Below are 13,771 nucleotides of genomic sequence, written 5' to 3'. Positions count from 1 at the left end.
AATGTTCTCCCAAACTAATAAAAATTATCAATGTTTCTCCAATGACGAAATTACCCTTAAAAAAATAAAAACAAAAGTACTAGAACTTCTAGAAAAAAAAAAAAAACCTAAAACTAAAAAAAAAAAAGCCACTTTTTTTTTTTTTAAAGAAAAAACCATTTTATAAGAAAAAAAAATTTAAAAAAAAAAAATCGATTTTTTTTAATAAAAATTGAAAATTTTCGTTTATTTTTATTTTTATTTTTGTTTTATAATTTTTTTTAAAATAAAAATTTACTTTAAAAAAAAAAAAAATTCGTTTAATATTTAATTTTTTTTTTTTTAAAAAAAAAATAAAAAATAAAAATCTCCATTTAAAACAAAAATAAAAAATAAAAATTTTCTTTCAAAATTTTTTTAAAATATTATTTTTAAATTAAAATTTTCGTTTTTTTAAAAAAATCAAATTTTTTTTTTTTGAATTTATAAGGATATTTTTGTCTTTTTGAGAAATCTATAAGGGTATTTTTGTCTTATTGCTAGTCTTTGGGGGGGGGGGGGGGATATGAACAATATTTTGATAGTTTGGAGGTGACATTGTCACAATTGAAAGTTTATTGAGGACATTGTCAATTGGGTGGTAGTTTGAGGGAGGTATGTGAACTTTACCCTAAAAATAAATAAGTAAATAAATAGGGTTAAATGCTCCACACCCCCCTAAGGTTTCTCAACTTTATTTTTTTTCCCTGTGGTTTTATTTTTATCACAGGAGATCCCTATGGTTTTGATAAGTGACCAAGTTAGTTTACCCGTTAGTTGACCGTTTGGACTGACATGTGAACCAATCAGATGTCGACACGTGGCACATATTTAATTTTTTTAAAAAAAAAATTTAAAAAAAAATGTATTTTTTTTTTTAAATTAAAAAAAAAATGTGTTTAAAAAAAAAAAAAAAAAAAAAAAAAGGAAAAAAATTGGGGGTGGCTCCCATTGGGGGGTGGCTCGGCCACCCCCTAGGCACCAGGGGGTGGCTCGGCCACCCCCTTGGAGCCCAAGGGGGTGGCCGAAAGCACCCCCAGTACCCACCCCCGTTTCGTTTTTTTAAAAAAAATATACATTTTTTTTAATTTTTTAAAAAATAATAATAAATATGTGCCATGTGTCGACGTCTGATTGGTCCACGTGTCAGTCCTAACGGTCAACTAAGGGATGGACTAACTTGGTCACTTATCAAAACCACAGGGACCTCCTGTGATAAAAATGAAACCACAGGAGGGAAAAAATAAAGTTGAAAAACCCTAAGGGAGTATGGAGTATTTAACCCAAATAAATAAATACCACCACCAAGATACGAATTTATTAGGTAATAGTTCTGTAAAATTTTAAATATTGGGCAGTGTGCGTGAACCGTTCAAGAGTATTATAAATGTTGTGATAATAATAAATTAAATTAAATTTAAAAAAAATAAAAAAACAAAAAAGACTTAGCCTAAATGTTTACAATGAAAGTTATTTTTTAAGAAATATATAAAGTGTAAAAGAGAGACCTCAACATGCATTGACAAATAAGAAATTAGTTCTTTAAACTAGCTAAATCTCACCCTGGGATTAACTTTCTACTTTTTGAGGTGTATCATTAAATCTTTAGAGCTATGATATTTCTTCTAATTTCTCTGTCTCTCTCACACACACACTTTTTCCCCCAAAATAAGTAGACGCAAAAGCGATATTCACGTATGCGCTATCACTTCCAAAACGATTAGTCAATTTGGAATTTTTCTAGATTCACTTATAAAAGCCTAGTTTTAGCTAGTAATTAAGTAAGCAATGTTTAATTTAACACCCATAAATATCCTTATAAATCACTTACTCTGTGTGGGATGCTAACGCCGGACAGAAATAGGATTGTCCTGACAGTGTATAATAGCAACAAAAACTAAGAATTGAAGATAGAAAAGAGAACTTAGGAAGAGAGAAAATAACAAATAGGGAAGAGAAAGTCCCTAAGTGCCCCAAAATAAGTATACAGAGAAATAATTCTGAAAGACTTAAATTTAACTGATAGTATAAAATAAATTGAAAAACAACAAAAACGAGATGCCTTTATATAGGGTAGGCACCTCCTAAATTAACAAGGAAAAGGAAAATCAAACCTAATTGGAAAAGGAAAACCAATCCTAATAGGAAAAGAAAAACAAATCCTAATAGGAAGGGAAAAACCCAATCCTTATTGAAAAAAGGAAAACTAAAACACACATGCATAATTAAAATAATAATTTTCTAAAATTCCCCCTGCATCAGTCACTCCAGGTTGGAAAGAACTCGCCCTCGAGTTCAAATCATATTTTGCTCGATCTTTTGGATGTCCAATTAATCCCTTCCATCCTCTACTTCTCAACATCAATACAACTTGATACCGGAAGAAAAACAATTTACAACCCATCACAACATGACTGCGAATAGTAGTTTGAAAACTCTTCAAATCATATTGAGATACTTTAATCTTCACACGGTATTCATTTATCTTCTTACATTCGTGCGGCATATAAATCTCCCAAAAATGATCAACTATTTCTTCCTCATTGAAAATAAAATTTTCCTCCACCTCTATAAGATCTTCATCGTCGACATATGTATCATAAGTTGGTGGAGAATTCCAATCCACAAAACATTGAGAATGATCTTCAACGTCTTCTTCCTATTGAAACTCTTCAGCAACAAACTTAACTCCGAAGTCTAAGTCTCCATGTCGTTCATCCCGAGCACGCTGTTTTCGAAACAGAACAAGCTTGTGATACGGGTTCTCAAAATTGGATTTTGAATTGCGACCGTCAATATCGCAATACATCTCCAAGTTTGCTCCGCTAGACGCTAGGTTAACTCCGCAACCTGCCTCTTCAAATCTTCAATCATCATGTCTTGTATACTGCGCTCATGGTAAGGGACTTCCTCATTCGGAACCTGTCCACGTTAACCATGACCACTATTCATGAAAAACTAATGAAAAACTTCATCTCAAGAAGACACTAAGCTTTGATTCCAACTGATGCCGAACAGAACTAGGATTGTCCTGACAGCGTATAATAGCAGCAGAAATTAAGAATTGAAGATAGAAAAGGGAACTCAGGAAGAGAGAAAATAACAAATAGGGAAGAGAAAGTCCCTAAGTGCCCCAAATAAGCAAACTGAGAAATAACTCTGAAAGCCTTAAATTTAACTGATAGTATAAACTGAATTGAAAAGCACCTCCTAAATTAACAAGGAAAATGAAAAGCAAACCTAATTGGAAAAGGAAAACAAATTATAATAAGAAAAGAAAAACAAATCCTAATAGGAAGGGAAAAACCCAATCCTTATTGAAAAAGAAAAACTAAAACACACATGCATAATTAAAATAATAATTTTCTAAAATTTCTCCTACATCAGATGCTCACCTTTTCAATATGGGATGTGGTCGGTGTTACAATCTGCCCCCTTTAAACCCCTAACATCATCATCAGTGTCATGTCATACAGTGCTATAGTACCATATAGTGTTATTAGATAGCCCAAAAAAGAGATAACCGCAATTGCCCTATCACCTCAAAAGGTTTGGTTAATTTGAAGTTTCCTCATAACAACTTATAAAACTCAGTTTTATCTAGTAAGTAAGCAATGTAAGACTTGGCATCTATGAGTGTGTTTATAAACCACACACTCTATATATGCTACTCATGTACATAATCTTTACATTATGAAACCAGAGTGTTACACTACTAGTGTCCCATGAATTTATTTATTGCATCTCCATCAAGTTCAGAGTCTAAAGTCTATTGGTCGATTTTTTTACTATGGAAGGAATCGTAAATAGTTGCTTTGGCTTTGGCAAAATGAACAATTTTAGCATGAATATATGTGTTTATTTAAATAAGCTGACTTGCATATAATCAAACCAGAATATTACACAAAAGCTTTCATGGCATTTATTTCATCAAGTTTTTCAAAGTGAAGGATAAGAGTCTCAAGAGCCTTTCTCTTCCTCATTTTGAATCCTCATGAATATATGTGTTTATTTGTAGCAAGCCTGTAGCTTTAGGAGGGCTGAATTTTGGTCTCATGACCATGATGTGTTTGTACAATTATTTTCCTTAAAAAGTAAAAAAAAAAAATTCAAATGTCCTAAACCAACTCCTATTTTATGGGATTATTATGTTTGTTGTGGTTTATTATATTTTTATTAACCCGTTAGATGCCTAGTATGAAATTCGCTATATATATGTTGGGTTTAGAAATAGGAACCTTGCATGCATCCCGGCATTCTGACCGAATGTTTGCCACACTCTAACCAAACGTTCAACCTCGAATCCGAATGTTCAGACATAAAGTTTAGGGTCTAAATTCTGTTGGTTGATTTTTTGCTGTCGAAGGAATCACAAGTGCCTTCAGCTTTGGCAAAATTGACAATTTTATCATGAATATGTGTTTATTTAAATCAGCTGGCTTGCATATAATCAAACCAGAATAATGAGCATAGGATCCGCTACTAGCTAGCACTCATATATTACACAATAGCTTTCATGACATTTATTTCCTTATAGATAACCATATTCATCGAGTTTTTCAAAGTGAAGGATAGTCTTAAGAGCCTTACTCTCCCTCATTTTGGATCCTCACGACATCAAGATACGCCTTCCCATTGAGTTCACGAGAGAAATATCCCCTGTAGTAATCTGCAACTCCTATTCTTTTGAACAATGCTGGTGATTCTGGAGTAATAAGGCTCGGTGCTGGACCCATATCACCTTCCCATCTCGGACCATAAAATGTCGCCACAGATAGTCGCTCCTTTACCGAGTTAACCGTAGCACGATGCTCGATGCTACGGTATATTCCATTAGTCATAATCTACCAAAACATGCACGAAAAACACATATAAATGTTTGCTTCTAGAAATTAAGCACATAACGAAGAGATTTGATTAATTTACCTCTAAAATGTCTCCAATGTTGACAACAAAAGCATTGGGGAGGGGTTTTACAGGAATCCACATCCCATCTTTTCTTATCTGGAGGCCTTCAATTTCATTGAGTTGGAGGAGAATTGTTAGGCCGGTAGCGTCGGAGTGGGGGTTGAGGCCAATCACAAGCTCTGGCTGTGGACATGGAGGGTAGTAGTTCATCCTAATTCCCTGGCGCCCATCTTCAAACAGGTTCTTCATGTAATTATATTCCATTCCAAGGGCTTTTGCCATAAGTTTAAGGATTTTCATGGCAAGTTGTTGAAGCTCTGCTGAGTAGGCTTCTAAGTTATCTCTGCATGAGATCATTTGAGATGGTTCAATCATTAAAACCTGGTCTCCATCACTACAGATGTGCCACTAGTGTTTGATCACGGCAATAGTAAACAATTAACTAGTTATCCAAAAAGTTTATGATAATAAAAAAAGGATAAATTTAATCACTTAAGTTCCATCCCAAAACTTAGGCTCTGATACCATATTATATTACCAGTTATCCCAAAAGCTTAAACGAATAGGAAGAAATAAATTTAATGAGAAACTTTACTTTAGACACTTGAAAATACCGCGCGTTTTGAGAAAAACCCCCCAAATTTAAAGAACTCTCAATTTCATCACATGAACTTTCAATTTGATGTAATGTACCTACTTCTTCAATTTTTAAACGTTAAAACTGATAAAATGACCATTATACCCCTGACCTTTTTTATAAAATTCCAAATTTACCTTTATTTGCACATTATTTTTTTAAAAAAAATTAAAGTTATTATAAAAAAGTAATCACAAGGTGACCCCCCTTTTTTTTCTTTCATTTTTTTTCTTTTTCTTTTTTTTTTTTTTTAAGAAAAAAGGAAAATCGAAAGGTAATTTGGTCTTTTTAAAAATTTCAGTTAGGGTTCAATGGAAAAAATTGGCGGGTTGGGTAAATTACATCAAAATGAATGTCTGAGCGGTGAAATTGTGAATTTTTAAAATTTATGAGAGTTTTCTCAAAAACAAATTATAGTAGGAGGGTCTTTTGTAAAGTTTCTCCTAAACTTAATTATTTAACCAACACTATAACCAAATAGAGCGAGAGATAGGACCTGAATGGGAGAGGGAGCTTGGGGAACAAGTGGGGCTTCCTCAAATTGGTTGGAAGTGTGGCCAGGGTAAACATGTCTCCCCAGTCAAGCTTTTGCTCATCGGACACAACAAAGACCTGCCCAAACCCCTCAATGTCTCCTGGTTGTTGCCAATACTTTTTCTTCTCTTCCATCGACAGCTTGAAAAATTCTGAAATGTCTAATTTCACCTTCTCCAACAATGAAGTGCTCACCCCATGATTTATTAACTGTAAAACATTAATTTCCAACTTTTACTTGAAAGGAATACAACAATTAATAGATTCATATGAGGCCATCTCTTATAATTTAAACAAAACTTATCCATTCATTAATGGGATTTGACCCTATTGCAGCCAACGAAGAAGGCGGTTATCTGCTGCTGATTTGATATATTCCAAAGTGCGGGTAGGGTTCTAACAGGTAACCGCACTAACCGTTAATCACTTTTAAAGGTGGAGATTATAATTAGACTAGATTAGTGGTTTTAGGGTTTAAAAAAATGGCTAACGCTAACCGCATATGTATAATTTTTTTTTTAACATTTATATCATATATTTTATATAAACTTCTAACAGGATTACAACAATTTTTGATTCTCAACTTCTATGGTGTTCGGTGTTCCTGATTATAAAGTATCTCACAGCTGTCCAACCCAAACAATTAACCAACTTGTAACTAAGAGCAAGCCCAATGGATTGTGAGATGCTTCAATGCATTCTGTGGTCCACAGAATGCATTGAAGCATCCCTCCAATGGATTTATGACAACCCGTCCAGGTGTCATCACTGCATCACCAGCAATCTATGCAGCCAATATCCATATGCCACGTGAACCTTATCCCCTTCTTCTCAAGCCACCTAGCCCACACTTCAATTGCACGCCTGTCTTCAACTTCCCACGACTCAACCCATCGTAAAACACTACAAAAACAAAAAATCCCATACTTATGTTTTCATATGTTCTAATCTCCCCTGTGGTATTTTGTTATTTAATAATTTTTTCATATTCATAAAAAATAAATAAATTAATTAATTAAAAATTAAAAAAAAAAAACAATTCTTTTAATGATTTTAACATGAAATAATTTATTTAAAAAATGGCAATATTCTTGTTTTGAACCCATGAGATAGTTTAGAAAAAGAGTGCTTAATTGGGTATACCATAATTTTTAGTACAATTAAAGTCATCTACAAATTAACTAGAGAAATTCATGTCGACAGAGAGAGAGAGATGACCTGGAAGAAACCCCATTCTTTGCTTGCATGATGCAACTTCTCCAACTCAGAGTCCATAAATTCAGGGGAGAATAGCTTCTGCATGTCGATGATAGGGACTTGGGGTAAACAAGTGGTGTCAGATATGTTGGGATGGTCCTGATCGGGACGAAGATACCGCGGCGGCACTGTCGCCTTCATCTCCTTCGCCATCTCCTGAACACAAGGAACAGGGAGAGAGCCCCCTGTCGACATTTGTTCTGGTTCTATACCTCCAAGAGAAATGCTGAAATTCAATCAATTGATAAAAAGGTATGTGTTGGTTATGACTTGCTTTTCATAGGTCAAAGGTGGCTGCCATAAATCCTTGAAGAAGAAAAATTGGCATGCTATACTATTCTCTAGAAGATTGTGACAATTGAGGCTAATTGCTTCCATTAGTCTTCATCCCTCTAGAAGCCTTGATAAAATGAGCAATAAATGCGAGCCATATTGTCAACAATTGTAGGCTATGTCTAGAAGAGAATTGTGAGCTTTGCTTATATATAGCCATTCGGCTATTGTAGTGAGAAAGGGCAGTAGCTCCACAGAAGTAATCCCAAGAAGAGAGCTTTTTCTTTTAGTGAGTAACAAAGAAGAAGAGAGCTAGGGATGTGCAAGAGAGTTAGTGTTTTTATCCTTTAACTTAATTATCACTTATTGTATTGAGAGGAGTGTGTGAGGCTTTTCTTTGGGGTAAAGTGTATTTGGGTGGTATGGACATGTACTGTGAGTTGTAATATTTGTTCATAGTGGAACTCTCTTGTTGGTGGACGTAGGCCAGTTTTGGGCTGAACCACGTAAACTCTTTGTGTACATGTGTGATTGGTGTGTGTTCTCGTGTGTTTTCTTTCAAAACTTGTCTTTCGCATAAAGGGCTGGTGGGAAATTGGTTGCTAATTATTATCTATTTCCTAACAATTGGTATCAGAGCGAGGTTGCGGATTTCTACTCATTAAGAAGAAATGCAGTCCTTGAAGTTTGGGATTGAAAGGTTCAACGAGAGAATGAACTTTGGCTTGTGGCAAATACAAGTCAAAGATATTTTAATCCAATCTAGGCTACACAAAACGTTGAGAGGTACACCCGCCTCTAGTCCCAGTGATGATGACGAAAAATCTGGTACTAGCGACGTAGATTGGGAGGATTTGGATCTGAAGGCGGCGAGTTCCATTCGGTTGTGTCAACAGCAAGAGAATTTTAGAGAATATTTTTTCTTTTGTATTTAATTCTCTTTTGAGTGAGATCGGGGTGTATTGTGGCTTTTGAGTTTGAGTGGTTTTATTCATACTACTCTTTGTACTCTACTCTTTTGTTAGTAAATTTCTCCTGGATCGTCTCCGCCAGTGAATGTATGCTTGTTAAGTTAAACCACTTAGATTTGGTGTCTTGTGTGGTTGTGTTATTTTTTTATTTTGTACTTTTCTACTTCTTTGGTGATTAATCTTGGAATTTGCATTTGTCACAACAAATTCAATAATAAATTTACCCGTCCATTATACGAAAATGGATGAAAAAATGAGAAGGAGAATGAAATTTGGTAGCTGGCTTGTCGTTATCTGTGTCGTGTGCTACAAAATATAGAGAATAACTTATATATATATATACACGTGTAAGTCTAACCCGTGCATTGGTGGGTTTTGAAAATATTTATGTGTCCTTGGCATGTACGAGGAATATTTGGATTTTGAGCAATATCAAATTTGGGTATCTAAAAAATAAACACAGAGAGATAAAGAGAGCCTAGCTGTCCAGGAGAGGAGGAGGGCCCCTTCCCCCTCTCCCCCCTCCTAATCTCCCTCCCCTTCTACTCGTTTTTTTTTTTTGGTTTTCTTTCTTTTTGTAGGTGTTTTTTAGTCAGAAATTTGCAACTCCAGCTGCTACCACCCGCCCTCCAAGGTGTTGCACCTCCTTTCTCCTCCATCAGCTCCACCACGTGCCAACGCTGGCCAGTACCCATCATCTCCTCCACTTCGGTCGCTGCTGATTTGCTGGCTGTGTTGCTTGTTTTGTTTGTTTTGAATAATATTTTTCTCTTTAGATTTGCTCTCGTGAGTGATCTACGAGGAAAATGATGTAGTTTCACGACCGTTTTGGGTCGATGAGGAGTACATCTAGTCTTCTCAAGAGCAGACCTGTGCTTTTATGATTGTTGGGGCTGGATTTTCTCTGTTTTTTGTTGTTTGTATTTTTGTTTGAATAAGGATTGTGATCTATTTGGGTTGTGGATGTGATCTGTTTTCAGAGCGAGGAAGATGAGCTACCTATACATTGAGTTGAGTCTGTTTAGAACAGATCTAGTGTTACAACTGAAAAGTAGTCATAAGTTAGCGGATATTGATGTCATATATAGGTTTTGAATGTTTGATTTTTATCCAAGCATTTATGATTTGTAACCTCGTAGCGTCCGCTATAATTTTTCAGAACTTTTTGCTTTGTAATGTAAGAGGTTTATGCTCATGATCCTTCTTTAATGAGACTGAAATTTTTTCAAAAAAAAAAAAATTGGGTATCTCTCTCTCCCATTTATTAGGCTAAGACATGGTCGATGCTAACTAATATTCATTGGGTTAGGTTTTGTGTTGGCTCATTAAATTGAGTGTCCAAAACTTTAACTTTATTTATTTGGAGATTAGGTAGTTGTGTGCTTAGGTTAACAAATTAAATTACAGTTGAAGATGGTAAAGAGTATTTGCTTAAAGGAGACGAGTTGAACAACTGATATCCGAACGTGATACATTCAAGGGAGTATTAGAGTATATGTTCTTGTGGTGTTCGGACCTGTTAGCAAACATGGTCATTCTAGAAGACCACTGTAATTGTATCTTTACAACTTCTTGCATATGATGTTTTATAGTTTCTCGCTAGCTTAGATGTGCTTATGTAATTGTATTTCGCCTAAGGTTCAGGTTAAAAGTATATGGGTGTAGCTGACCTATATGATGTATATATAGATGTGATATGTTTTAGATGAGTTTGTATTTGTAGGTTTTTGAGCATGAGTTTGAAGCATGCACATACATTCATAGCTAAATAATATGTTTCGAAGGTTTTCATAACTATAATGTTTACTTCATCAGCTGCAAACTGTTTTACGATGCAAACTGTTTTACAAATATCGTAAAACCAAGTGTAGCTGTTATTGTAAATTCATGATAGAAAACAAAAAGTCAGCTCATTGTGACAAGTCAGTAATGCGCCTGGGCAAACGTCGTAACTCCACAATTGCATAAATAATGTTGTGGTTGCAGGTGATGAGAATGTTGACCAAGATACAGTGGCCTCGTGCCCGGGCTACTACGGTTGCCGTGGAATGCCACATACTTTTGTATTAGACTAGTGTGTATTAGTCTATCTCCTTTTGTACCTCATCTTAGTTATGTTTATCAACATTTGTGATGTATCTATGGCATTATGTTAGATATAACATTTTTTTTTATAGCTATTCTTTTGTTATGCATTGTAACAATGCAAAAGTTGAAAATATAGATGTTTATCCCGAGATGTTATTAAGTATGTAGATAATACTAGACATTTCAACACTTTTTCTCAAATGATCTGGTCTATTTAATAAATAAATAGATTTATATTGTTTTTATTTCTTAAATGAATGTGGGGTTCAGATCATTTGAGAAATAAAATTTGAGAAAAAGTGTTGAGATGCCTATCAGCCATCTAAGTATGTATAGCTTACTGTGGCAACTTCGCCATTGCTTATAAAAGGAGTTGTTACAAATAACAACATCCTTCCATGAGTATTCTCTTTCACTTAAAGGAGTCTCTCAGTATCTGGATGAGCTCAAGTAAAAATCGTGAGATTCTTTCAAGTTTTCTAGCCTTAAAATATTCCTTCAAGTTTTCTAGCCTTAAAATAGGCTGAATATGTTTTTATTTGAAAAAACAAACAAACAAACCATTTTGTCATGAATATGTTTTTATTTAAATCTGGCTGGCATATAATCAAACCAGATTGAGCATAGGATGATAGGAGCCACTAGCTAGCACTCATGCATATTTACACAAAAGCTTTCATGGTATTTATTGTAGTCAATGAGTTTTTCAATATTAAAGATTTAAGTCTCAAGAACCTTTCTGTTCCTCATGTTGGATCCTCATGACATCAATGTATGATTTCCCATCAAGTTTACGAGAGAAAAGTCCCTTGAAGTAATCTGCAACTCCTATTCTTTTGAACAATGCCGGTGATTCTGGAGTAATAAGGCTTGGTGCTGGACCCATATCTCCTTCCAGTCTGGGGTTGTAAAATGTAGCCATGGAGAGCCTTTCCTTTACTGAGTTAACAGTAGCCCGATGCTCAATGCTACGGTATATTCCATTGGTCACAATCTGCAAAAAACATGCATGGAAAACACATAAGAACAAGTCAAGTATATGTTTGATTCTACAAAGCACATAAAAAAGAGATTGGGGTAAATTTACTATAAACTCCTGAACTACAACGCAATTTGACATACCCTGAACTTTTAATTGCTTTCAATTTGAACTCCTGCGTCAGATTTTAAACATTAAAAGTGAGATAATAACGTTTATACATTTGACTCTTTTATAAAATTTTAAATTTATCCTTAATTCCAAATTAAAAATTAAAAAATATATATATTATTAAAAAAAAAATCACAAGGTGACCCACGGTTGGTTCTTTTCAAAATTGTTTTTTAATAAAAATAAAATTGAAGGGTAATTTTGTCTTTTTAGGGGTTTTAACGGCAAAAATTGATGAATGGGATAAATTGACTGTAATTGAAAGTTCAGGTGTCCAAATTGAAAGGTTTCAAAGTTCGGAGGTATGTCAAATCGCATGGTAATTCAAGAGTGTAAAATGAAGTTACCCCAAAGAGATTTAATTACCTCCAAAATGTCTCCAATGTTGACAATAAAAGCATTAGGGAGGGGTTTAACAGGAATCCACATCCCATCTTTTCTTATTTGGAGGCCTTCCATTTCATTGAGTTGGAGGAGGATTGTTAGGCCGACAGAATCAGAGTGAGGGTTGAGGCCAATCACAAGGTCTGGTTGTGGACATGGAGGGTAGTAGTTCATCCTAAATGCCTGCTTCCCATCTTCAAACAGGTTCTTCATGTCATTATAGTCCATTCTAAGAGCTTTCGCCATAAATTCAATGATTTTCATGGCAAGGCTTTTAAGCTCTGCTGAGTAAGCTTCTAAGTTATCTCTGCATGTGAAGATTAATTAAACTACGTACTCTCATATTTTTCAGAGAGAGAGAGAGAGAGAGAGATAGAGGACCTCAATGGCAGGGCGAGCTTTGGGAACAAATGGGGCTTCCTCAAAGAGGTTGGGAGAGTGACCATGTAGAACATGTCTCCCCAATCAAGCTTTTGCTCCTCGGACACAACAAAGGCCTGTCCAAACCCCTCCAAATGTCCTGGTTCTTGCCGGTACTTCTTCTTTTCTTCCATCGGCAGCTTGAAAAATTCTTGAATTTCTAATTTCACCTTCTCCAACAATGAAGTTTTCACTCCATGATTTATTAACTACAAAAACATTTCCAATTTTTACATAAAAAGAGATAATATATATATATATATATATATATATATATATAGAGAGAGAGAGAGAGAGAGAGAGAGAGAGAGAGTCAACGCCAAGACACAACCAGGACTCGATCGGGACATCATAGGGACCCAACTAGGACTTCCCTGGGACACCGCTAAGATCTAGTTAGGACCAAGTTAGTACCCTACCAATACCCGATCGGAACACTATCATGACCCGATTGGGACCTGTCAGGACTCAACTAAGATCCGTCGGAACTTGTTCTGAGCCCAAATGGGACACCGTTGGACCTAGATAGAACCCACTGAGACCTAACCGAGACCCAATTAGAAACCATTAGGACTCGGTCAGGACATGTCGAGAACCAGTTATGACACCGCTAGGCCTGGAGTCGGGAGACTTTCGAAATTTAAATTTTAATATGATCGAATGAAAATATATATAAAAAAAAGAATGATTTTTCGTACACGCTAAACACCTAAAAATATTTTTCAAGAAATCAATAAAATATTTTTCACTGAAAACATTTTCCAACAAAAAGCATTTTATGTTTAGAAAAAATTAACATATCAAAATAAAAAAATTTAAAAAAAAAAAATTGAGAAAGAGGAGAGGGGAAGAGAGGATGACCTGGAAGAAACCCCATTCTTTGCATGCGCAGTGCATCTTCTCCAACTCAGAGTCCATAAATTCAGGCGAGAAAAGCTTCTGCATGTCGATGACTGGGACTTGGGGTAAACAAGTGGTGTCGGATATGTTTGGAGGGTCCTGATCGGGACGCACATACCGCGGCGGCACTGTCGCCATCGTCTCCTTTGCCAACTCCTGAACACAAGGAACAGGGAGAGAGCTCCCCAGCGATTGCTCTGTTTCCATAGCTCCAAGAAAACCCAGAGCCCA

The 13,771-nt window shown here is 35.3% G+C and overlaps 2 protein-coding genes across 2 annotated transcripts; both read right to left on the bottom strand.

Annotated features, from left to right (window-relative positions):
• Positions 1-4,410: 4,410 nt before the first annotated feature.
• Positions 4,411-7,598, bottom strand: LOC148588082 (oxoglutarate-dependent flavonoid 7-O-demethylase 1-like). The gene is made up of 4 exons (XM_088516720.1): positions 7,316-7,598; positions 6,060-6,307; positions 4,945-5,269; positions 4,411-4,862 (listed from the first exon to the last, which is right to left on the bottom strand). The coding sequence occupies exons 1-4, from the start codon at positions 7,547-7,549 to the stop codon at positions 4,605-4,607; spliced, it is 1,065 nt and encodes a 354-aa protein (XP_088372846.1). The 5' UTR covers positions 7,550-7,598; the 3' UTR covers positions 4,411-4,604.
• A 3,719-nt stretch (positions 7,599-11,317) lies between these two features.
• Positions 11,318-13,771, bottom strand: LOC148588081 (oxoglutarate-dependent flavonoid 7-O-demethylase 1-like). The gene is made up of 4 exons (XM_088516979.1): positions 13,502-13,771; positions 12,602-12,849; positions 12,203-12,527; positions 11,318-11,680 (listed from the first exon to the last, which is right to left on the bottom strand). The coding sequence occupies exons 1-4, from the start codon at positions 13,745-13,747 to the stop codon at positions 11,414-11,416; spliced, it is 1,086 nt and encodes a 361-aa protein (XP_088373105.1). The 5' UTR covers positions 13,748-13,771; the 3' UTR covers positions 11,318-11,413.

This window comes from Corylus avellana, chromosome 1 (assembly GCF_965113065.1).
Source record: "Corylus avellana chromosome 1, dhCorAvel1.hap1.2, whole genome shotgun sequence".
In the NCBI taxonomy this organism is placed as follows: Eukaryota; Viridiplantae; Streptophyta; class Magnoliopsida; order Fagales; family Betulaceae; genus Corylus; species Corylus avellana.
The sequence above is the reverse complement of the archived record's forward strand: the minus strand, read 5'-3'. Positions and strand labels throughout refer to the sequence as shown.